The 27,273-nt window shown below is 39.2% G+C and overlaps 2 gene segments (V, D, J or C); both read left to right on the forward strand.

The window, feature by feature from the left end:
* Positions 1-3,116: 3,116 nt before the first annotated feature.
* On the forward strand, positions 3,117-7,738 carry LOC126495157 (immunoglobulin heavy variable 3-66-like). The segment is given in 3 exon segments: positions 3,117-3,223; positions 3,323-3,813; positions 7,619-7,738. Coding segments are annotated over 3 exon segments (657 nt in total).
* A 16,601-nt stretch (positions 7,739-24,339) lies between these two features.
* Positions 24,340-26,960, forward strand: LOC126495158 (Ig heavy chain V region 914-like). The segment is given in 3 exon segments: positions 24,340-24,355; positions 26,370-26,489; positions 26,590-26,960. Coding segments are annotated over 3 exon segments (507 nt in total).
* Positions 26,961-27,273: the final 313 nt, after the last annotated feature.

Below are 27,273 nucleotides of genomic sequence, written 5' to 3' on the forward strand. Positions count from 1 at the left end.
GGGCAGGCAGTGCAGGATCCAGGAGAACACAGGAGCCCCTGGAGCCCAGGCTGAGGGTGCCGGGCTCTCTTACTGGGGACCTTGAGGCTCACTGCTCTGGGTGGGTAGCCTTAGAGTAGGAGCTTAAAGTAGGAGCTTAAAACTGTTGTTGAGCACTGGTCCTAGCATACAGCAGGGCAGGGTTGGGGGTGGGGTGTTGGGATGCTGGCTCCTGGTAAGAAAGATAGCCCTGCAGGAGCTGGGGGCGGTGGGTTTGTGCTCTCTTCCGGGACTATCGCCCCTGGATAGCACACACTCACCCGTCCAGATGGAACTCTTCAGCACCTCTGTTCTTTTTTTTAGATACAGGGTTTCTCTGTAGCTTTGGTGCCTGTCCTGGAACTAGATAGACCATGCTGGCCTCGAACTCAGAGATCCGCCTGCCTCTGCCTCCCAAGTGCTGGGATTAAAGGTGTGCACCACTACTACCCGGCTTTATCTGTTCTTATTGTATATAGCTTTGCATTGGTTTTGGAACCCTTTTATTTAGCCAAAGGAGGGGGTGATAAGTAACCTTCTTCAGCAAATGGTCTTTGCAAGGCTCAACCATGTTTGGCATGGCCTTGGGAACCTAAAAGATATAGTTCCCCCACCTCTTTTTCTTGCTATTCCTACTCACTGGATGTTAAATTCAGTTCTTGTTCACCATTTTGATCTGTGAGATCCCCTTTAATTAAAGAACCCCTTATTATGCCGTACTTGGAGCTAGTGTGGCATTATTCATATTGTGAATCTCCCTTCATCTGACAGGTTTTGCTTCAAAGTGACATTAGTCAGATTTTTCAAAGTAAATTTATTGAGATATTGTGAGCATACAATAATCTCTGCAAGCAAGTAGGTCTTGAAAAGTTTCCCATGAAACCACTACACTGTAAGATAATGAAGTATTTATTGCTTCTCTGAAGTTTATATCAATATCCCCCCATATGATTATATTTACCATTTTGAGGAATACATACTCACAATATTTATGCTTTCTGGGTGAGTTTCCCTAAAGATGAGAGTCCCTAAAGTTATGCTTTTACTGTACAGGGACTTCTCAGTTGCACAACCTGGCTAGAAAATCCAAGTAGTAAATTTATTCCCCTTTTTTGACCTCTGATCTCTTCTCAAAATGCAGCTATCATCCCATCTATTACCCTGGACATGTTCTACTGATTCACCCACACTCAAATTGCACAGTGCCCTGCTTTCTCCCTGAGAGATGACACATGTATGCCTAAGAGAACCCCTGTATTCACCTTGAAAATCCTTACTATTCCCTGGGCATCTCCACAAACACCATCAACCACCTCAGGTCTGTAGCTCCTCTCATACACCCCATATGTCAGCATCTTAGCTGGTGCCATGCTGGATTTATTATCGAGGTACTTCAGTGTGGTTTGAAACAAAATGTGGGTAAACCTTCAACACCATTTCTATTTCTAAAGTTTGCCTTGACTGCCCATTTCTTTCATATTTACTAATATCTTCCTTAAGCATTTTCTTTGGGGATTTATTTTTAAAATAATTCATCTATTCAATGGGTACTAGTCTTTCTTCACTTTGAGGAATTGCATACCTAAAATATATGCTATTAAATATGATCATATTTGCACCGTATTTCCCTTTCAGCTACCCCAATCATCCCCAAAATAAGCGTTTCACAATTTATTGACCTCTATAAGCCGAGTTGATGCTGCCCATGTGTGCATGCGTGTGTAGCCAGGCACTGTAGTATAAGAAACCTACTAATGATCACATTCTAAAAAAAGAAAGTGTCTCAGTTTTCAGGAAAGATTTATATCCAACAGATCATCAGTGAGAGGGAAGGCCTGGAAATAATCTTCACAATGGTTTTGACTGGCTTGGTCTCAGTTATGCTTACAGAGAGAACAACTGCCATTATAAGTTCATGATGTGAGAGCCATGTCAAATCCAGAATTCAGCAATTAACAGCGCTTTTCTTTATGCTCAGCCTCTTACGTTCTTCCCACTCCCTCTCCTCAGTGTTCTCTGAGACTTGGAAGATTGTAAGTGGAACTGGAAATTGTTATGTCAGAAAATGTAACAAATATTGAGCAAGTCAAAGACTACCCATTTCTTTCGTATTGAGAACCTAGATTTGTTGTGTTAGGTGTTCTAGCATCTGCTTTATAGAACATGTAAGTAGAAGGGGAACCCTAGGAAAGGAAGACATCTTAAGTGAGAGACAAGGAGAATGAAGCACAGGGTAATGTTGGTGCTGTTAAAGAAAAAACTGACAGGGATGATGGAAAGTTGATGAATAGGAGGGAAAACAGACAAATGGTTAAATAACAAAAAGTTCATCCTAAAACTTAATCAAATTTCTGGTTTTGATAATTATATTATTTGGTAAGTGAAAATTATTCTAACACAAAATAAAAACAGTCATGAGTTGCTTGGAGTAATGATGACAAAAGATGACAGTAGAGTATAGAGTTTAAAGGAATCAGAGAGAGAACTTCAAATGGAAAAAAGGTACATTTGATGCTAATGGATATAGTCTCCTTAGCAAGTGCAAAGCAGTGGAGAGAAAGAGTGACAAGGGATATCTCACTTACAATTCTCCTATAGCATGAGAACAGTATGGTCTTAAAAATAAGTAAAATTCAGAAAATACCAAAGTGTTCTTGCAACAGAGTGAGTTATGCTAATGGCATCTAAATGTTGTAACCTTGTCAAAGAGCCACATCAGGGAGGATCCATTTCCAGGCCAGAAAGTAAGAAAATCTGTGCTCCTATGCAGAAACACACCTGTGTTTGGCACATTTAATTTTATATGTGTACTAAGGAGACATGATAGTGTATATCCACATGTTCTGTGCACATGCACATAAAGGAAGAAACTGGAGTGTTATGAATATTTCACAAGTAAAATGTGAATCCAAAACTACAATTTTATGTCAATTTCTATAACTGTCATCGTTGATTTTGATGCCTTATATCTGTTATGAGCACTGCCTTCTCTCAAGGCTCTAACACCAGAACAACTAGAGCTGGAAGACATGCAAATGAGGGTTCTCTGTGCCAATGAAAACCAGCACTGCCCTGACCCTTCAGCTCAGACAGAGGAGCCCAGACCTGAGTTCCCTGGTTCTTCTACTCACAGATCACCACTGGTCAGAGACCATCACCATGAACTTGGGGCTCAGTTGGCTTTTTCTTGTCATTGTTTTAAAAGGTAATTTATGAAGACCATATGCTGTATGCATTTGTGTACATGAGGAAGAAGAAAATTGGATTCTGTGACAGTTTTCTAATCAGGAATCTCTGTTTGCAGGTGTCCAAAGTGAGGTTCTGCTTGTGGAGTCAGGAGGAGGTTTGGTGCAACCTGGAAAGTCCCTGAAACTCTCCTGTGTGGCCTCTGGATTCACCTTCAGTAACCACTGGATGAGTTGGGTCCGCCAGGCTCCAGGGAACTCCCTGGAGTGGGTTGCATCTATTTATAATAGTAATAACATCTACTACAGCGATGCTGTGAAGGGACGATTCACCATCTCCAGAGACAATGCCAAGAACACCCTATACCTGGAAACGGGCAGTTTGAAGTTGGAGGACACAGCCACATATTACTGTGCAAGAGACACAGTAAGTGAAAGCTACTGTGAACTCAGACACAAACCTCCATGCAAAGTGCTCAGGACCAGCAGGTGGCGCAGACAGCACACAGAGCTCTGGGCCACAGAGGAGCCTGATCGGAGAGGCATAAAGGGATGGACCACTCTATGTCTGGGCTGCATCTCCATATCACACTCTAAGATTCTCTCTACAGTAATCCTTGAAGTGTTCACAGTTTCATTCAAATATCTATTTTACACTGTGAGATGCTTTTCTGTTTGTTTATCATACTGATTTTGCCCTCTGCCTCTTTTACTCTCTCTTTTACTCTCTCTTTTACTCTCTCTTTTACTCTCTCTTTTACTCTCCCTCTCTTTCTCCTTCTGGCTCTGCTCTTCCTCCCTTTCTGCCTTATCCCCTCCTCCCTTCCTCCGTCCCTCCCCTCCTGTACATGATGACATATGGTGTAGTCCTCTATTAATCTGCAGTATATATTTGACACAGGTTCTAGAACTGGGCCTGAAATTTGCCATCTGACTTGACTGGTTGCCCAATGAGTCCCAGTGATAATGCTATCTACATATCCCTTAAAAAGGACAACTTCTTGGCTGACAAATCCATTCATTTGCAGTCATGGAGATCAAAGCTCAGAGTTATATTCTATTCAGTTGTTCTTCTGTGGCAAGATATTGAGCCACAGAAGTATTTTCATGGTTTTTCTATCTTGTAAATTCAGAAAACACTCTGCCTAGAAGAAAATCATCAAGCAGCGCAGGAGTGATTATATTTAGTGAAGTGTATCAGATTCTGACAAAGAAAAATAACTTGGAAAGTATTAAGCCTAGACTCAGGGCAGCTCAAACATATCTGTGGGTACAGAGAACCCTGTTCCCTCTGTTTGTCTCTATGACAACTACACTACCCACACAGAAGTGTATATATACAATTAAAAATCAAGTATTTCTTTAAAAATTTATCCAGTTCTGGGAGTTATACCAATAACCACTTTCTTATGTAGTATGTATTAAACCTTGATTCAAATCATAATGTTTCAAAAAATATAGTCAATCTTTTGAGTAATAAATATTGTGTTTGCAGCAAGCATCAGTTCCTCCTGTTAAAGGTTAAAACACCAATTATCTCACTCAAGATATCAGTCTTTTTCTTCTAACAAAAAACTCATTTCCCTTGCTTGTTTGAGAATTGGGTCCTCAGGATAAAACAAAGTTCCAGGAACACAGTGGTGCAAGGTGGTGTCCTCATGAGAAGACAACTTCCTTCCCTCCATCCTCTGATTGCACTCCTTCATCTTGACAAAATCATGTAGGTGGAAGTCATTGCATAGGCCAGCATCTCTAATAACCAGAGACATGGATATTAAAACCTAAAGGATAAGTTGCCTGTAACCAATGGTGCAAGTGCCATTTGCCAGAGGAAAGTATTGAAATGAGTGTGGGGGATATAGAGGAAGGGATCTATGTGCTGTATTGATGTGAACAACATTTTATTGTGACATTGGCAAATACTATGGTGGCCCTTCAGAGATTTACACATGCAAGACCATGTTACCCAGCAATCTCACTTTTGGTGAGTAGACAAAGGAAGAAAAGAGGAAGGAATAGGAGCCGAGGAGGAGGGAGGAGAGAAGAGACATGAGAGTGGTAGAAGACAGAACAGTCAAAGAAGTGAGAGGAGAAAGAGAGAGAATAGTCTGATGAATGGATATAATCACAGAACATTATAAACAAGCATGATGTTGACATATTTAAGTAGGATGAATGACAGAAGCAGAACATTTTCAAGCAACACAAGTTGCTAAAACACATCTATCTCTCTTTACTTGTATGCCTATAATTGTGCAGGTTGATCTCTGCTTTGTTTCTGGGTTTCTGTCTGAGTGCTTGTGTGTTTACTTAGGAGATGCTTATTTTCTCATAATATTACATTACATAGGTTACCACAGCATCCTTGGACAATTGAGCCCAGGTCATGTGTCCTGTGGGACTGGGATTGGGGGTTTGGCTTCAGGTTCTGGGGCCTCTTTCCCTGAACCAGCCCTGCAGACATACCAGTTCCTCTTCCTGCCTAATATTCCCAGTTACTCTCTGAACACCAGAGACTGAACATAGCTCAGAAGGTTCTGAATTTCTCATTTCAGTGTGGGGCAGACACACTGCTCTTATTTCTCTATCTTCACAGTAGATGACGATGCCATCATTTCATGTGGTCCAGATTCTGGATAGGAGGCACCAGTTGCAGATAAAATTTCTTCCTTCCCCTTTTCCCTTCTTCCCCCTCCTCTCCCTAAGATAGCTCTAAACATCTACAAACTGTGAGTTCAATCTTTGAAAAAGGAAAGGTTTGAATAAATTAAAATGCTCATTGCTGATACTGTGTCTGCATATGTGTATGTTTGCGTATGACTGTAGATGCCGCATTTTTATTAGAAGAGTCTTCCTCAACTGCTCTTTAACTTATTTTTTGAGACAGGTTCTCACACTGAAACTGGAGCTCACATGTTTAGATATAAGTCCCAATTTGCCTCCTGCCACAGTCTAACTAGTGATTGGAATATAAGGATAAACCATCATACCCAGGTAACTAGTTAAGTACTGAGAATCAAACTGAGATACTCATATTAGGAATCAGGCACCTTACTCCCTAGCCATCTCCTTAGCACTGGATATTATCATTATACATTGTAGATGTTAAAAAGAATATTGTAATCTATAAAACAAATAAATATATAATGATTTTAAATGAGAAATATTTTGGTAATTATGGATTTTTAAACCATTTATTTCCTAGATAAAAAATAAGGAAAATCCCTTCAATGTCCTAAAAATTCTTCCAGTTGTGCAATGGGCAATATGAGAGAGAGGAAGAACCTGGGAAGGAATGGAAGAGGGTAATAGTAATCTGAACATACTGAGTAAAAGTATTTTCAAAAAAATAAATAATTAATTTTTAAGACTCTTCATGTGAATGTCAGGAATAGTGATGTATTCATTTAATCCAGTTACATGGGGCAATGGCTAGAAAATCTTTTATAGTTCAATATCAGCTTGTTCTATATAGTAAGTCCAGGACAACAAAAATGAGCCAGTCAAGGGAAAGTAAGAAAGAAAGTCAGACCTTCTACCAGTAAATATTTTTTTAATGTACATTTGATGGGAGTCTGCGTGTGTGTGTGTTTGTGTGTTGTGTTGGGATATGTGACTGTATTTATAAGTGTGATTGTATGTTTGATTGTTTGCTATGTCTGTCCTTTCATCAAAAAAAATTTTAAATTATTCTAGACTATATTTTTATTTGATGAAAACCATGCCCAAAGGCATCATGGGAAGAGAAGGGATAATATTATCTTAGCTCTCACAGATCATTACAGAGAAAAATCAAATCATGTAATAAGGCAGGAGACTGAAAGTGGGGACTGAATCAAAAATCACACAAAAACAATGCTTACCAGCTTGCTCTCCATGGTTGTTCAGCATGCTTTCTTATACAACCCAGCAACACCTGTCCAGGAATGGCACTTTCTAATCTGCCTAAGCCTTCCAAAACCAAATTTTTAATCAAGAAAATGCCCTACAGTAGTGCCTGATACTAATCTTTTGGAGGCATTTTTCCACCTCTTATATTCTTCCAGCCTCCCATTCCTTAGTGTTCTCTGAGACTTTGAGGAACATGAATAATTTTGAAGTCTTTGATGTATTGATTTTGTTTATTAGATTTGTGCTCTAAACACCTTACATCTCTTTGCAGCTGAGTGTCCAAGTCATGCGGCATTAAATATCACATCACCCATTCCCAGGTAGGCTTTGTACTACTATTATAAATAAAATATTTTCATTTATTGCTGCATTGGTTGTTTTCCTATTCTGTGAAATATACCTAACAGGAAGCTACTGCAGAAACAAAGAGTCAATTTGAGTGAAGGTGTTAGGGGCACAGTCTATCATGACAGGAAGGCACGGCACACAGGACTTCTCACACTGCACCTAAATTCTGCCCGTAGAGAATAAATCAGAAAGAACTGGTGTATAAGAATTCAAGATCCACACCAAGTGACACAGTTCCTCCTGAGGCACCACCTCTCAGGCATTCCATAGCATCTCTAAAAAACACCATCAGATAGAGAACAAAGTTGAAACACATGGCCCATTGGAAGCAAGTCCACTTTCAAGTAACTACACATACTGTGAGAAATCCAAGGTCCTCCCTCCTCCATCCAGGTCTAAGAAGGTGAGCATCCAAACAGACTAGGCTCCCACAAAGCCAGTACATGCTGTAGGATCAAAACCCAGTGCCATTATCCTTGGCTCCTCAGTTAGCCCTCATTGACCACCACGTTCAGAGAGTCCAGTTGATCACATGTTCCATCAGTCCCAATCCAACTGGCCTCCATGAGCTCCCAATAGATCAGCCCCACAGTCTCAGTGGGTGGGTGCACCCCTTGCGGTTCTGACTTCCTTGCTCATGTTCTCCCTCCTTTTGCTCCTCATTTGGACCTTGGGAGCTCAATCTGGTGCTCCAATGTGAGTCTCTCTCTCTATCTCTATTCATTGTCAGGTGAAGGCTCTATGGTGTTATGCAAGATATTCATCAGTTTGGCTATAGGATAGGGCCGTTTCAGGCTCCCTCTCCTCAGCTGTCCAAGGAACTAGCTGGGGACATCTCCTTGGACACCTAAGAACCCCTCTAGAGTCAAGTCTCTTGCAAACCCTAAAATGGCTCCCTTAATTAAGATATATACTTCCCTGCTCCCATATCCACCCTTCCTCCATCCCAAACATCCCATTCCCCCAAGCTCTCTCTCCCCATCTTCCCCTTCTCACTTTTCTCTCCCCATCTTTCCTTACCCCCACCTCACCCCCACCCTCAAGCTCTCAATTTTTGCTTGGCAACCATGTCTACTTCCATTATCCTGGAGGATAACTATATGTTTTTCTTCGGGTTCACCTTCTTATTTAGCTTCTCTAGGATCACAAATTATAGGCTCAATGTCCTTTATTTATGGCTAGAATCCTGTTTTTAGTGAGTACATTCCATTTTCATTATTTTGGGTCTGGATTACCTCACTCAGGATAGTGTTTTCTATTTCCATCCATTTGCATGCAAAATTCAAGATGTCATTGTTTTTTACCACGGAGTAGTACTCTAATGCATATATATTCCACACTTTTTTTGTCCATTCTTCCATTAAGGGGCATCTAGGTTGTTTCCAGGTTCTGGCTATTTCAAATAATGCTGCTATTAACATAGTTGAACAAATACTTCGGTAATATGATAGGGTATTTCTTGGGTATATTCCCAAGAGTGGTATTGCTGGATCCTGGGGTAGGTTGATCCCGAATTTCCTAAGAAACTGCTGTGCTGATTTCCAAAGTGGTTGCACAAGTTTGCATTCCCACCAACAATGGATGAGTGTTCCCCTTATACCACATTCTCTCCAGCAAATACTATCATTGGTGTTTTTGATTTTAGCCATTCTGTAATATGATATCTCAAAGTTGTATTGATTTTCATTTTCCTGATAGCTAAGGAGCTCGAGCAGGACCTTAAGTGTCTTTTGGCCATTTGAACTTCTTCTGTTTAGAATTCTCTGTTCAGTTCAACGCCCCACTTTTTAATTGGGTTAATTAAATTCTAGTTTCTTGAATTCTTTATATATTTTGGAGATCAGACCTTTTTCTGTTGTGGTGTTGGTGAATTTTTTTTATGTGTTCTTAGATTCGGTTTACCAGTATTTTATTGAGGATTTTTGCATCCATGTTCATGTGTGAGATTTTTCTGTAATTCTCTTTCTTGGTTGAGTCTTTGTGTGGTTTTGGTATCAGGGCAACTGTAGTTTCATAAAAAGAGTTTGGTAATGACTTCTGTTTCAATTATGTAAAACACATTAAGGAATATAGGTATCAGCTCTTTCTTGGATGTTCTGGTAAAATTCTGCATTAAAATCATCTGGTCCTGGGCTTTTTTTGGTTGGGAGATTTTTGGTGAGAGCTTCTATTTCCTCACAACTTATAGGTCTATTTAGATTGTTCACCTGGTCTTGATTCAATTTTTATATGTTATTTATCTAAAAACAAGTCCATTTCTTTTACATTTTCCAACTTTGTGGCATATAGACTTTTGTAGTAAGACCTAATGATTCTCTGAATTTCCTTAGTGTCTGTTGTTATGTCCCCTTTTCATTTGCATGTTCTCTCTCTGCCTTTTGATTAGTTTGGATAGGGGTTGGTCTACCCACTGAGACAGTGTGCCTGATCTAATGGGAGCTCACCAAATCCAGCTGGACCAGGACTGAAAGAGTGTATGATCAAAATGGACACTTTGAATGTGGCTGCCAATGGGGGAAGACTGAGAAGCCATTGATAATAGCACTGGGACCTGTTTCTACTGCATATACTTTTTTTGGGACCATAGTCTATTTGGATGCACACTTTCCTTGGCCTGGATGGAGGGCGGGAGGGCCTTGGACTTCCCATAAAGCAGGGTATCCTGTCCTTTCTTTAGAAGGAAGGGGGAGGTAAGAGGGACAGTAGGGGATTGGGAATGGAATGGGAGGAGGGGAGGAAGTGTAAATTTTTGAATGGAAAGAAAAACCTATGACTCGCCCAAGCATGATGGTTTAGAGTATTAGCCATGGATTCATTCCTGTAAATTAGGTCATTTTCAGCTTTCTTTTTCAAACTGTATGTAATGATGCCTTCAGCCATATCATCTTTTATGTATTTCTGGTAGGAACCTAGAGGCAATGTCAATTACTTGTTTTGTTTGAGGATCCTTCGGCTTTTCTTTATGAGCAACCTTCCATCCCTGACACAGAGAAAGAAATATTGCCCAGGTTGTGAAGTTCATTGAAAGGTAAGGAATATGAACAGTCCTATAATCAAGTTTCTTCTCTATTAGTGACTGTTAGCCAAACTTGAGGAAATTGTATGGGAGACTTGATTTATGACACAAAAGTGACAATTGAAACTTTTACTATATTTCACCTCTCCTGAGCCACATCTTCATCTCCACACATACACATGAAGAAACATTTTATCCCATAATTGAATTTTGTAAATATGGAGGATATGACCATATAGTAGCTTGGTTAAAAGAAAAGAGGGACATCAATGTGAGTGTTGATATAAAACTTTATGACCGGTTCCCAAGACCAGTAATGGGTGATTGGTTTAAACAATCATATCCTGATGCAAGGAGTGAATTCCTTTTTTGTCCTCCAATGCTTTTCCTGCACATTAGTCCCTGGTTATTCTGTTTCCTATATCACCAATCATAACCTGAACATTGATGTTTATGCTGAAACCATGAGAAGCAGAATCAAAACTGGCATTCATTAGAGAGGGTTTTGTTTAGAGTTGACCCCAAGTCAAACTGTCAAGTAGTGAAGTATGCCTGTGTGATGGTGTCCCGACCTGTGTGAAACAAATTGGGGTCCCTGGTACCTGAAAGAGAAAGGAATGGAGGGGAAAGAGACAGAAGTGGGCAGCAAGTCTGTATTTCTGATCAAGCTGCCAACTTTATTTTTTTCTCAGGGGCATTTATACATCAAAGAAGCAGGGGAAGGTTAGGATGCTGGAATGGCAGGTCTGGAGGCAGCTCTAGCTGACAGAAAGAGATTAAGGAGATACTGAGGGTAGGTGACCTTTAACTAACAAAGGGAAGTTTAATTAATTCTGAAGACTGGGGTCTGCAGGTCTCACAGGGAGATAAGAAGAGAAAAGGTTCTTTCCTAGGCCTGGAACTTGCCCTACTGAACCTTCTGAATAGCTTATTTAACTTGTGAACTTAAGATGGCTATAACCAAAATACAGATCTTTGCTTCTGGCACGATGGTAAGAGTATCACTCTGCAAGTATGCAGGGCTGTGTAGGTGATCTCGTACCCCTCCCTTTGAGTCCTTGCAGTTGGCCCATAACAAACCTCCTCCCATCACATTGTCACACAAATGTCTTGAGTAGTGTAAGCTACATCAGTGTATAAAGAATGAATTGATTACATTAGAGAAATTGTACTGGATGCTGAAGGTCCTGTTAGTTTCATCAACATCACATAGGGAAGATGGAGCAGCATGGGATTGGTCCTCCCATAACAAAAAGCACTAAGGGAAATGAGAATATATCATAGGATTTTTAACATGGAAGAAAATCAGGAATTCTATGAATTTCAGTCAAATTAGGAATATCAAAAGTACAAGAGAATCCTCAGCACTGTTCCAGTGCATATGCAGACTAACAGGAAAATGGTGGGTCAATAAAAAGGAAGATAATTACAGTCATAGATGTCTTTAAGTTACACTAAAGACCACATGCTCTTTCCTAGACTCACGCATCAATAATATTGCAACAGTTATTTCATCTTGAAAGAACTTGTGGAGTCAATTTTCACCCACTGACTTGTAAAAACATGCTGACTTCCTGCATGAAAATTTATCTTCCAGTTCTGATATATTCTTTCCTGGGTTGTGGGATCTCATAGATCTCTCACAGAAATTACTGACCTAAGTACAACAGGAGTGTTGTCTATTGATGAGACTGTTGGGTCTTCTCCTGGGACTGTAATACCAGTATACAAAGAAGTAAGGAGATATGTATTTTTAAGTAGAGACATTTTACCCTGAAGAGGATATTGGCATCATAAGTCAGATTTATCTTTGCTTGGTGATTCTTTCTGGATAGCTATCACTTCTTCTTTAGTCATCTAGATGTCTAAGACCTCTTGATTTTACAAAGATGGTCATTTTCCTGCAAAGACAAGAATAGAACCCTGCCCCAACTCTTATGAGCTTTTCTTACAACCTGTAGTATTTTGATCTCTGTGGATGTACTGTCATTTACGTTTATCAAGAGGTTTCTCCTTCCCAAACATAGCACATCCACTGGTTTTCATTCTGAGGTCAATACATCGTTGGAATATTCTGACTTATTTAACTCAGGAGTTTTCTCTGTTATTCAATGTCTGTATGCAGCTGCTGTTCTATTCTCATTAGCATTAAAAATTCAAGGTAAATAGAGCATTATGTAATCTATTTTGGCAGTCTTTCTCATTACTTTCTGTTAGTTTGACATATTCTTTATAGTTCAATTTGATCATTCTATCACTGCCTGACTTGTAGGATTGTGTGCTATACCTGTAATATATGCTATATTATAATAATAAAAAAACTGTTTCATTTTCTTGAGCATTGTCTGTTTTTATTTGTGCTGGTATACACATGATGGACATAACTTCTAGCGAATGTGCGATACTGAATCAGCCTTTCTTGAACTCAAGACAGTAGCCCATTGAAAATGTGAATAGGTATCAATGGTGTGGTATTCCATACTTTAATTTTCCAAATTCTAAAAAATAAAACACAATCACCTGCCAAATTTCATTCCTTTGAATACTTTTTGGGTTACTTCCTGCAAGAAGTGGTGTTTGGTTTAAAAAGAAAAGTACAGCATCTCCTTATAATTCCCTTGTCTTGTTGCCATGTAATGAAAAAGTCCTTTTTTAAAGCTTTACTCAAGAAATGACGGGGTTATTTTGTAAAATTCTGAGATGTTTAGCACATTTCCAATCAATAATTGATCTATTTCTGCATTACCTTGTGCTAGAGGAACTGGAAGATCCATGAATAATTTGATGTGTATGTGTGTATGTGTGTGTGTATAAAATGACATCTATTCCTGATTAAATCTTGAGTTTGAATGAATACTAAAGTAAATTTTGTATCATCTGATATAAATTCAGGGGTTTCAATGTGTAAAACATCTCTTTCTTTGTATTGTGGATGAGTAACTATACTGAAACTATTCTTAAAATCTCTTAGCACCATGAGAGTAGCATATAATTATTAGATTGGAAATGTCTCCTAGCATTTTTTGAAAGCAATAAAAAGTCTGCAATTGATCTCTCCTAAATTACAACTTTTGTGATCTAATTTCCTGTAAACCTATTTTATAACCCAAATAATAATTAAATATTCTCTTTACATTTTTTCAGGAGCAATGTGTAATCCTCAACAAGGTAAAATTTTGTTTACTTCTTCAAACATTCTTTCTAAAGTATCCACATATGAATTGGATAGCAAAATGTCATCAATGTAGTGGTACACTTAAGATTTAGGAAATAGATTACATATCTTTTCCAATGGATTACTACAAAATATTGGTATGGGATAGGGCTATTTAACATTCCCTGTTGGAGAATCTACCACTTATATCTTTTAGCAGTCTGAGATTTATTATGAGTAGGCATAGCAAAGTCAAATATTTCTCTGTTTTTTACTTGTAAAGATATAGTGAAGAAACAAACTATTAAATCAAGACTATAAGAGGCCATCCTTTAGACAATAGAGAAGTCAAAGGAATTCCAGATTGAAGAGAAGCCATTGGTGGAATTACATTATTAAGAGATCTTAGATCTGTTACCATTCTCATTTCCCAAATTTCTTTTTAACAACACATACAAGAGAACTCCAAGGGCTAGTTGATTCTTCAATATGCTGAAAATCTTATTGCTACTATACCAGATGTTTTAAAGCCTGTAGTTTCTCTATTTTTAAAAGCCATTGTTTAACCAATATAGCTTTCTTCATTATTCATTTTAAAGTTAGGGCCATTGGGTTCTATGAGAGTTTGCCAGTTGTTTTGTTTGTTTGGGCAACATGAATGTTCGGTGTCTGTCTTTTATAGTAATTTATAATATCCTTCCAAAAAATAAGAGTTGGCTTGTGGTTTGTTCTGAGATCACATAAATGTTTATCTGGGTATTCCCTTGTTGTAAAAGATCAAAACCCCTTAGCATCTCTACTATATTAGCCACACATGGCCTCAGCCTTTCTCTCTGTCCTCCTGGCCCTATGCTATCAGCCTAACTCATGTTTGATTATCTGAGATAGGTTTACCATCCTTAAGAACTGAACTCTGCCTCCTATAGAGGCTAATTCAGATACCAAGATTCTGTAGTAATTATAGTCGCATCTGAACCTGTATCTAATAATCCTTCAAATTTAAAGTTATTTATTTGTATTCTTAGCTTTTGTCAGTGATCATTTATGAAAGTTTGCCAAAATACACTTTTTTCAATTTTCTGTTATAATTTTTGAAATTCCTCCATGATTATTCTATCATTTAGAAAAGTACAATATTCTATAAAAGGAATTGAATTTTCTGATTTTCCTTGTGAGGCATGTTCTCTACAGTGACTGGGAATGACTAGACCACATTTTACCTAAGGGCTTGCAAGAAGCCCCTCAAAGAGTTTCCCAATGATAATTGGTTGCCATGTTTGTCTCTTTTTGCTCTACACTCATTGGTCCATTTGAGCCTTTTCTATATTGTTTACATAACACTGACATTTGGGGCCTTCTGTTTGGGTGATTCCAAGACAAAACATCGTTTCTAGGCATGTAATGTCTACAATCCCTTCTCAGATGGCCTATTTTACCACAGTTAAAGCATTTAGAATTTGACATCTCTTCATAATTTTGGAAATCACTCCTTCTACATAAGCCTCAGTGTTAAAGTCAAAGGATTCAACCTTGCCTATGTGTAGGATCCATTTCTATACTGGTACCGATTTTAACTTCAAGGATCCAAGTATCTTTTTGCATTGTAAAATATCATTTTTCAAAGCCAAAGATTCAATGAGTACTCATCTAGCTTCTGGATCTCCTGCCCCTGTTTGTACAGCTTTTGTTAATCTTTCCAATAAATCACTAAAGTTTTCTCTTATGCCTTGTATAACATTAGTATATGATTTAATTTTTTTTATTGAGAAAAGGAAAAAAAAGTTTCCGCCTCCTCCCAGCCTCCCATTTCCCTCCCCCTCCTCCCACCCTTCTCCCCCTCACCCACTCCTCTCACCCTCCCTCTCCAATCCAAAGAGCAGTCAGGGTTCCCTGCCTTGTGGAAAGTCCAAGGTCCTCCCCCCTCCGTCCATGTCTAGGAAGGTGAACGTCCAAACTGGCTAGGCTCCCACCAAACCGGAACATGAAGTAGGATCAAAACCCCATGAAATTGAATCATCATATATGTATGATTCAATTCTTTATCTTAGTTCTTGCATCTTGTCCCAAGCAGTCAAGACTGTGGTATGGCATAGGGACAATATGTATGCATTCTTTGCACCTTGGCTATCTGGATCAGAATTAGGGCCATCACCAAGAATTTTATCTTATAAGGTCTCAAACTTCTGACTCTATGGTGTTCAATGAACTTAGCTTTCTCTCTAAAATAGCACTTCTCCTGAAGTTGCGGATCATGGTCTAGTAAAACTGAGACTAATTGAAGCCAATCATATGGAGTGATCTTATTTCTTGAAGCCCATGTCTTTACCAACTCACTTACATATGATTAATATATGCCAAATGATACTACTGCTGGCTTAATATCTTTTAGATCATTTTAACATATAGGTTCCCATTTACATTCTATATGTCCTTTGGGTATGTAATATATGATGGCTTTTTAGAGGTGGCAACAGGATATGTATCTACAACACTCGGTAAGTCATCTCTGACTGTAAAGGGACTGGCAATGCTAAATCTTTACAGTCATCTCTTGCCTGTACTTCTTCTCCTTACTTATCAGTTCCAGCAAGTTCCTAAGTTGGTTCAGATACCTGTCTATTGTAAAGTCTGAAGCTCTTGATCTGTAATATTTCTAATGATTTCCTCAAATCAATTAATTCCTAATTCTCCTCATGTACACATGACAAGGTATTTTTTTAAATCTTTCCATTACTGATATCTTCTTATCCTCAGAGATAATTTGGATGACATGTAAATAGCCTTCCAGAAGTAATGTTCCATCTGCTAGCTTGCCATAACTTTTTATCAGATTTTTATTGTCAGTTTCAAAACTATGTATTGTTTTAGATAATCTCTCATTTTCTAAAGTTTCATAATCCATTAGCATGAACTGAATTTTGCCAGTCAAATTAAGGTTGCCATCTTCAATGGTATAAACCCTTTTGGCTAACTTCTCATAATCAGTTTGTAAAGACTGTACTATTTCTAAAATTTCACATTATTGACTCTGTTTTCAAATAATTTCTTAAAAGATGTAATATGAATTTCAAACTGATAGCAGCAATGGGGAAGAATGTATGTGTTCCAGGTAGGTCACATACTCTCCTAGAATTCAATCAATGATATAACTGAAAACATTACTAAATTCCTGGATGGAGACCCAGGAGGTGGTAGTGTATTCCTGTAATCCCAGCACTTAGGAAGCAGACATACATGGATCTCTGTGAGTTAGGGGTCAGCCTGATCTATTAGACCGATGTCCAGGACAAAGGCTGAACCACAGAGAAACTCTGTCTCAAAAAAAAAAATGCTAGGTGGTGATATTATCTGACATTATCTTAGGAATGGTTTACAAATTGAAAATAATAATAATAATGAAAATAATAATAAATAGCAGATAATTTACCTCTGTTAAAAGTCTGTTTTAGTTGATACTTTGAAGGTATAATAATGATGAGGTTCAGAAAAATCTGTGGATTGTCCATGCAGAACTCAAAACCAAACTGAACATAATTTTGTAAGACACCAGCCAGGGAAGCCATCCAATAGTGGTGTATGGAAAACAGGAGTCTGGGGAAACTGAAGTGACCACATGGGAACTGCATGTATGTGGGACTGGGAGCAAGCCATGGCAATCTGGGAGAGAAGTTCTGGGGCAGTGTAGGAAACCATGTGGATGGCATGTGTGTGGTAGCAATGGCGGGTGCAGCAGGAGAGGAAGCTAAATTGAGATAAATTATAGCTGGGAGTGCTAGTGCCATCCCCAAACCCTGATAGCAAGGTTGGGTTCCAATTCCCAGAGCTGGAATTCCAATCCCTGCTTTGGCTTGATGGATAAAAAGCCTCTAACAAATGGCTTTTTGATGAATTTGTACCCAAAATTTTAGCACCAAATGTAACATGATTAATAAAACTCAGAGAAAGAAATAGGGATTAAACCTGAAGTTCAGAAAAGCAAAACAGCCAGCTACTGGCTCTTACTTCTACCTCAGTACAAAATGATGATCCTGCCTTCAGGAATCCCAGAATGAGACAGAGTCTGAGAGCTGTCTCCTCCTTTTTATATATAATTCTCTTTAGTTCTGGGATTAAGGGTATGTACAACTACTTCCTGGTTTCTAAGGCAAACTAGAGTGGCTACTGGGATTAAAGGTATGTGTCATTGCTAACTGGTCTGTAAGGCTGGTCATTGTGTTTGTTTTACTTTTCTGATCCTTGGGTAAAGTATAGTTATTAAAGTACAAATGAAATGCCCGTATACCATCCAAAGGGAACATTCTTCTGCTAGACATTGGTTAATAATGTGTAGAATCTTCAGAGAGTTAGAAACAAAGGCCATGTGACCAGCAATATATGCGTTGTGTGGAAATGGAATGGGATTTTCATTTAAAATAGATATTATTTTTGCATTTCCATGTTTATTTCCTGATACCACACTTATACTATCTCTCCATCTGGATTCTCTGACTGAAAGCCTGAGTCCCATAAAGTCCAATAAAGACGCCCACAATGAATGGTGATTCTACCTCTCACATTCCCACAGTCCTTATGTCATTAGCATGGAGCTTTTCCTTGAATGAAGTGGGACTTGCAATAAACCAGCTTAGTCAGGGCCCTAGGATCGATGGGACAGGGTCTCAGAAATAAGTGGGTAAGACTCAGTAAATGACAGACCACAGGGCCAGGATAAGGTATCAGGTGCCCTGGGAGACTTGGGAGATTGACTTCACAGTCAGGGCCTCTTTTCCATTACAAAGGCTCTAAACACAGCCCAGATTCACTTTCTGCCTAAGATCCAAAGTGACAATCAGAACACCAGTGATGGAGAGCACAACTCAGTAGCCCCTGCCTTCATCAGTTCAGTGTGTTGCAGACAATGTGTTTTCATGTGCACAGTACATTCTTATTTTTTACCATTTCATTCAAGTATGTGGTGTTGAATTAAATAGGGAGATTTCTGGATGTTCCATGAATCTTTACAGTACATGATGATTTCATATTTAATGTATTCTAGATTGTGGATGGGAGCCACAAGATGGGAAGGGAGTTTTATTTCCCCTGGCCTCATTTTATTTCTTTGGTTTTATTTGTTCTTCCTACTCTATATTCTGGACATTGATGCTCAAAATATTGATCGTATATTTTTTTTCTGCTGTGTTACATGCAGTCATAAGTGCTGGTTATCAAGTAAGAACTTGGACAGGCTGGTGTTTGTTTTTGAATGTTATAATCAAATCATTATTGTCTGATGTAAAATGTGATATTTTAGAAAATGAGAGTGCTAGGCTACCTCTGAGTTATAGCACTTGCCTTCCATCTATAAGGTATTAAGTTTAAAAACCAAGTTTAAACTAAAAAGAAAAGTATCTTCTCCAGATCTGTGAAGACCTTGGCTTCTGACATCTAAGAGGAAGATAAGGCCAGTTTGAGCTGGAAATACCAATACCTATCTGTCACCATTCCAGATATGCCTCCAAAGCCAGTGTCCCTGTCACTAATTATAGGTGTATGACTTCATTCTGCGGAGAGGGCCTCATGGCCAGCAGAAGACAGTGTGTTTGGACTGCTCCTGTTCTTCAAAAGCAAAATAAAGACTTGCGTGTTCATTTCTCTTCAAAAAAAACAAACAAACAAAAAAAAAACTAAAAAGAAAAGTATCAGAATTATATACAGAAAATATCAGTTCTCACATTAATACACTTATAACAAGCAATCTCATGACTGGAAAAGGAATGATAGTTCCTAGAGTAGGAAGGGCAGATGAAAGTTTTGGAGTGGAAGTATACAGTGAGTGAGAGGAGTTCTGCTCTTGCTTTCGATAACAATCAGATCTACTTAGGTCTGCAGCTTCTATGACTAAATAACTATAAACTATGAGCTCAACACATGGAAAGAGAAATGACTGAATGAATGGAAACACTAATTATCACAGTGTATGTTTGCACATGAGTGTATAGGCCACAAGTTGATCCTGAGTATATGACTCAGTTGACTTAGACATTATTTTTGAGGGCACTAAACTTGAAGTTCAGGAGGGTCAGATAGAATGGTTGTATAGCAAGATTCAGAGATGCTACATTCACTACCTCACCAGTTCTGAGAATATAAGGATAAATCATCACCACCAGCTTCAAAGTTAAGTGCTAAAAATCAAACTGAAGCACTCATTCTGTGAGGGAGGCACCTTACTACTGAGCCATCTCCTCAGCCCTAAATTATAGCACTATTTATTGTAAACATTAATAAAAATGTTATAAACTATGAAACTAGAATATACATCATATTATAATTTTTTAAAAAAAAGTATTTTCAATTCTGGATTTTCAATCCAATTATTGTCAGTATGAAAATGAATGTCATGAGTCTGGTCCCAAAATTGAGAGTAAAACTATGCCTCTTATGGATGTGGGCAAGTTAAAAAAAAAGAGGAAAGACAGGAAAAGAGATGAGGGAAGAAAATAATGATCAGAATTTATTATATGAAAAAAATATAGGTTTTAAGAACTCTGTATGAGATGGCGATGTCTACATCTGTCTGGGGCCTCTTACAACAGTTATTAATCAAGACAATGACATCACAGCCTTGCCTGAAAACCAAAATAATATAGGTATTTTTTCCAAATAAAGTTCCTTTTTCCATGATGACTCTTGTTAATATCATGTAAAAAGATTCTGACCACCACACAACTGGACAGGCTGCTACTGTTAATTCTACATGGCCCATTAAGTGAGTATCCATCTATCCACTTTATATAATTAAACAAATGGCTGAATAAACCCTTAAGAATAAGGATACACCTCTCAAATAGAAGATAATAATAAATAACATGTGACTTTATCATGAATTAATTTCCTTCAAAAATGATGTTTTCCCAGTGACTTCCTTCTTGAGAGACTCATGGAAAAAGAAACCCAAGGAGTAAGAGAGTATGGAATATGGACACTAACTCTCTGTGGGAGTTTGAATGAAATTGGCCCACATAATCTCAAAGAGAGTGACACTTTTAAGATGTGGGGCATTGCTGGAGTGGGCACAGCTAGGTTGGAGGAAATGAGTCACTGTGGAGGGTAGGCATTTAGGTTTTCTATGCTCAGGATGCTGCCCAATCTGTCAGTTGACTTCTTGTTCCTTGCAAGTTGTTGGACTCTCAGGTATTCCTCCATCACCATGTCTTCCTGAAGGCTGCCATTCTTCCTGCTATGATGAGAATGTTCTGAACTTCTGGAGCTGTAGGAATGCCCTTTAAATTCTATTCCTTATAACAGCTGTGGGCATGGTGTCTTTTCATAGAAATGGAAACCTAAATTAGACAATATCTCTGAAGTAACAAAGGACAAAAAATATTTGAATAAGTGCATTTATATCTAGTTTCCCAATATAGTATAAGAAATGTGCATTTATTTCTGAGATACTCCATCCCAGATTATTGTAACCACAATAAAAATATCAAAGACACACAAGAAGACACATACTAAGCATCATGTCTTTTTATAACCCTGAAACATTCAAAAATACAGGGGACATTGAACTCATACTGTACATGATGATCAGTGCTTTCACAGAATGGCTATCTCCTTAAAGTTAAGAGCAGGTTCTATCACAGCAACTCACAGAAAAAAGTGAAAAGATTAAGCATAAAGAAATAATGGACACAAATTGTGACGTCTCTAATGTCAAGTTAGGCAAATATTTCCAGAGTATTGAATGAACACATTAGTTCCAACTCTGCACTTTTCTTCACTGGTGAATTCCATTAACAAGACACAGAAAAAGACACTATAAACTCTTGTTATCTATGCCTTGACTATCATTCAAGTCACAGAGTTTCCCATGTTTATATCTGCCTTCCAGTCTACTTCTTATTCATCACTTGATATTCTCTGTATTGTTATTACTTCAGTGAACATAACTCTCAAACCTGGCTACCTGCTGTTGCTTTTTTTTTCTCTTTTTCTTTTAATGAAAAAAATTTCTGCCTCCTCCCTGCCTCCCATTTCCCTCCACCTCCCCCCACTCTTCTCCACCTCCCCCTACTTCTCTCCCCCACCCCCCCACTCCTTTCCCCCTCCCTCTCCAGTCCAAAGAGCAGTCAGGGTTCCCTGCCCTGTGGGAAGTCCAAGGTCCTCCTCCCTCCATCCAGGTCTAAGAAGGTGGGCATCCAAACAGGCAAGGCTCTCAAAAAGAAAGTTCATGCAGTAGGATCAAAACCCAGTGCCATTGTCTTTGGCTTCTCATCAGCCCTCTTTGTCCACCATGTTCAGATAGTCCGGTTTTATCCCATGCTTTTTCAGTCCCAGTCCAGCTGGCCTTGGTGAGCTCCCAATAGGTCAGCCCCACTTCTCAGTGAGCGGGTGCACCCCTCCCGGTCCTGACTTCCTTGCTCATGTTCTCCCTCCTTCTGCTCCTCCTTTGGACCTTGGGAGCTCAGTCTGGTGCTCCAGTGTGGGTCTCTGTCTCTATCTCCATCCATCACCAGATGAAGGTTCTATGGTGATATGCAAGATATTCATCAGTATGGCTATAGGATAGGGCCATTTCAGGTTCCCTCTCTTCAGCTGCTCAGGAACTATCTGGGGACATATCCCTGGACACCTGGGAGCTCCTCTAGAGTCAATTCTCTTGCCAACCCTAAGATGGCTCTCTCAATAAGGATATATATTTTCCTGCTCCCATATCCACCCTTCTTTTATCCCAACCATCCCATTCCCCCAAGCTATCCCCATCCTCCTCTTCTCACCTTTCTCTCCCCATTTCCCTTTACCTCCACCCCACCCCACCCCCATGTTACCAATTTTTGCCTGGCAATCTTGTCTACTTCCAATATCCAGAAGGATGACTAAATGTTTTTCTTTGGGTTCACCTTCTTATTTAGCTTCTCTAGGATCACAAATTATAGGCTCAATGTCCTTTACTTGTGGCTCTTGGGAATATACCCAAGAGATGTCTTATCATATTACAAAAGCATTTGTTCAACTATGTTCATAGCAGCATTATTTGTAATAACCAGAACCTGGAAACAACCTAGATGCCCTTCAATGGAAGAATGAATGAAGAACGTATGGATATATACATATTAGAGTACTACTCAGTGGTTAAAAACAATGACATCTTGAATTTTGCATGCAAATGGAAGAAAATAGAAAACTCTATCCTGAGTGAGGTAACCCAGACCCAAAAAGATGAACATGGGATGTACTCACTCATAATTGGTTTCTAGCCATAAATAAAGGACACTGAGCCTATAATTTGTGATCCTAGAGATGCTGTTGCATTTTATGAAGTGTTAAGAATAGGTGAGCTTCTCATAACTTACCAAAGCAAAAATCATATTTAGGAGTCTGTGATTGACTACAAGCTGAGGAGAGTGACAAAGAAAGATAAAAAAGAACATGAAGAGACTGACATAAATAAAGAGGAACAAAAACTAGTGTCCAAGTAAAATGTTGCTAAGTGATAAGGTAAAATTGAGCTTAATAAGATGGGACGGACCCAAAGCAGTTCCACAGATTTCCTTACAGATAAACATGTGAAATCACAGGTATGAAATGTGTGTGAACTGCTCCCTCACAAGTTATTTCCTGAGAAGTTATAAGAATGAGACAATTCCACAGACACCAAGAGAAAGAATTTAATTAGTTCCTTAAACAGGATTTCTGATCACCAAAAGTAACAATATTATTTAAATTCTCTACTGGAAGTTACAGAGATACATAAATACATTGAGAACCTTGTGTCCTCCTCTGCCTGCATGGGATGAATGTGGACCTAGTTAATGTAAACATTTCCTTGTTTGCTTCTAAGGCCTGTACAGTATGACCCTTAATATTTCCTGTTTTTCTGAAATTGTAAATCCATTGAGCATCACAGAAATATTCCTGAGGTTTAATATTCAGTACCTCTAAGACAGACAAAGCAAATCTCAGTTTCCTGGAGGAGAAATTGGAAACATTGCCTGTGCTTCTTTTTATGCTCTCTGGAAGCTCCACCAATGCAAAGCAGTCTTCAAGCTCAGGATGGGACTTGGCGGACACTGTGCAGACATGGCTGATCCGGCTCAGATGTGAACTTATATTTTTTGATGGTCCAAGCTTGAAACAGTGAAGCCTACACTGAGGGCAGATTGTCCCACTATAACTAAATCAAGTAGGATTTTTGGTGGTTGACCTGAAGAGTGGTAGGCTTTTTGTTGGCAAGGTCTCTGGTGAACGGGGAGCCTGGTCCTGTCCCTGAAGACCCTCCTGAGTGGTGAGAGTGTTCTTGACCCAAGGTGGGACCCAGGAAACAGAGCGGGGGCATTCTCCGACCCCCTTGACTCCCCGATCAGTCTGCTGGGGCTGCTCCTCCTCTCTCTCCCATCCCAGCTTGTGCCCAGGGGCTTCCTTCCTTCTCGCTCCCCTCCGAGGGGCCAAGGGATCACCCAGTTCAGCCTGTTTGGGCACTGGGTTGGGTGCCCGGGGCCGAGTGCAGCAGGAGTTTCTTTGTTCTGGTAGCTGGCCTGTAGAGTGGCAGGTCTTTTGTTGGCGAGGTCCCTGGCGAACGGAAGCCTAGTCCTGTTTCTGCAGACCCTTCTGAGTGGTGAGAGGGCTCTTGGCCCATGGTGGAGGCCAGGAAATGGAGCGGGGGCATCTTGTAAGCTGGGTCCCTGGCCAGCAGGGAAATCTGATCCTGTTTTAGAAGACCCATTAGATAGCATCGGTAGGAGGAGATGCGCAGGCGCCAAGGCAAGAATTCACCCAAAAATCTGAAAAACAACATGAAAACACCAGAACACAGTGATCTTACAACAGAAGGACTTGAACACCCTAGCACAGAGTGGAAAAAATTGACTTTATGAAAGCAATAGAGTCCCTTAAACAACATGTAAAAAATGCCCTTATAGAAATAGATGAAAAGTACAACAAAAAGTTTGAAGAAATGAGTAAATACATAAATGATACCTGGGAAACCAAGAAAAAAATGATCAAACAGGTAATGGAAACAAAGGAAGAAAACACAAACTGAGGACTGGCTGGATATGGAAAATCTAGGTCAACGAGCAGAGACTACAGAAACATGCATAATAAATAGAATACAAGAGATAGAAGAAAGAAGCCTAGATTCTGAGGACACCATAGAGAAAATAAACGCACTGATCAAAGAAAACAGCAAAGCCAACAAATTCTCATTACAGAATATTTGGGAAATATGGAACACAATAAAAAGACCAAACCTAAGAATAATAGGGATAGAAGAAGAGTCACAGCTCAAAGGGCCAGAAAATATTTTTAACAAAATTATGGAAGAAAACTTTCCCAACATAAAGAAAGATATTCCTTTGAATATTCAAAAAGCATAAAGAACACCAAATAGACTGGATCCAAAAAAAATCCCCCCGCCATATAATAATCAAAACCTAAAAATGAACCATCCACAGTTTCCTACTTCTAAACTAATAGGACCTTATAAAAGTGTACAGTTGTTATAACTGTTGCACGATTATATTTTTGAACATTTGCACTTTGGTAGAAATTACTTTGCACATCAAAGTCCAAGCTAATGATTTCTTTACTGGGACATTGTGCGACTCAGACCACAAAATTCTCAGCAACGAATATGCACATTTTTGCAAACATCAACTGTGGTCCCTGGTTTATAATTCTTAAGCCCTACCCATAGCATCTGAGTTTTATGATTTTCACAATTTGTGTTTTTGTTAGTGCTTTTGTTGTTCCCTTAATTATTCCTTTGCACTCTCTGTTGTTGTTTTGTGTTTGGTATTCTTACTTCTGTTTTTTTTTAGGCTTGGAACTAGAATAGAAGTCAAGACAGGAAAAGACATCTTAAGTGAAGGACAAGACAGAAAAAGCACAGGGTAATACAGAGTTGTGAAAGGAAAAGTTGGGTATAGTGACATAAAGGGGCTGAAAGGGTAGAAAGCATGGGAATTTGGGAAAATAAAAACAAAGTCTTCTGAAAATACAAAATTGATGAAAAACTTCTGTGTTTTGTTTCAAAGGTGCATTAAATGTCCCCATTGTGCTGACTATATAAATATACAGAAATTAAAACTGATCTAAAACATCATGAAGACAGACATGTGTTTCCTGGTATCGAGGTGGGAAAGGGAAAGAGTGGGGAATAAAAATTAATCATATTGAGAACACTAGAACGCAAACAACTGAGTAATGAAAATATAAATATATGCCCACAGCAATCACAAAGAGGAAGACAGACAACAACAAGAAACATCTTATTTGCAAACTTCATGAGGCCATATGACAGCATTTCTCAAAAGTGAGTAAAATTGAGAAAAGTCTCAAGTGTTCCAGTCATAGGGAAGTAGTTCTACTTAGAGGGGTGTGGGACCCTATCCAAGATTCACCTCAGGAAGAATCCATGTCCAGCAGAGACAGAGGGACAGATAGAGCTAATATCTAGAAGCACAGCTGTGGGTGGAGATTTTTAATTTTACATTGACCCTAAAGAGATATGACAGTGTGGAAGCACAACATTCCCTGTGCATATGGTAAAAAGGGAACTAAATAAAGTGTGGTGAATCCCTATTAAGGAAAATGTGTACACAGAGCTACGTTAATTCTTCAAATTCTATTACTGTCATCAGTGTGTATGATGTCTTATATCTGCTCTGATTACTGCCTTCTACCCAGGTCCAACTACAGACTCTATTATGGGAGGAAGATATGCAAATAAGACTTCTTTGTGCCCTTAAAATTTAGCCCTACCCTGACCCTGCAGCGCTGGCAGAGGAGACACACACTATTCCCAAGTCCTCCCAGTCAGGGTTCAACATTGAACACAGGACACTTACCGTGGACTTAAGGCTCATATTGGTTTCCTTTGTTCTTATTTTACAAGGTAATTCATAAAGATGAGATGTTGTGTATTGTATGGACATGAGAAAGAGAAAATAAATGTATTTTCTCAGTTTTCTAACCAGAATTCCTTGTGCTTACAGATGTCCAGTGTGAGGTGCAGTTGCTGGAGTCTGGGGGAGGCATAATGCTGCCTGCAAAGTCCCTGAAACTCTCCTGTGCAGCCTCTGGATTTACCTTGAGTGGCTACTGGGTCCGCCAGGCTCCAGGGAAAAGGCTAGAGTGGGTCGCATATATTAATCAATATGGTAGCACCTACTATACCGACGCTGTGAAGGGCCGGTTCACAATCTCCAGAGACAATGCCAAGAACACTCTGTACCTGGAAATGAGCAGTCTGAAGTCTGAGGACACAGCCATGTATTACTGTGCAAGAGACACAATGAGTGAATGCTACTGTGAGCTCAGACAAAAACACCGCTGTGGGGAACACGGGACCAGCAGGGGGCACTGAGAGCACTTAGAGTTCTAGGTCACAGAAGAGCCTGCTCAGAGAAGCATGGAAGACTGTCTCCACCTCCTCTCTATACCACACTTTAGGGATTTTCTCTACAAGTGTAGTGTGTAGTAACCCTTGAATGTCCAAATGAATGTTCAAATTTTTGTTTCCAGTTGTGTTGTGTGTATTTATTATAGTGTTTCTCCTTTTTTTCCTTTATCTCTGTCTGTCTACCTATCTCTGTCTATATGTCATTTTCTCTCCCTCTTTCTCTCTCTCAATCTTTCTCTCTCACTCTTCTCCATGTATGTTTGTGGGGGGTTGGTGG

This window comes from Alexandromys fortis, unplaced genomic scaffold (genome assembly GCF_014885135.2).
Source record: "Alexandromys fortis isolate MF-2015 unplaced genomic scaffold, M_Fortis_MF-2015_v1.1 scaffold_400, whole genome shotgun sequence".
Lineage (NCBI taxonomy): Eukaryota > Metazoa > Chordata > Mammalia > Rodentia > Cricetidae > Alexandromys > Alexandromys fortis.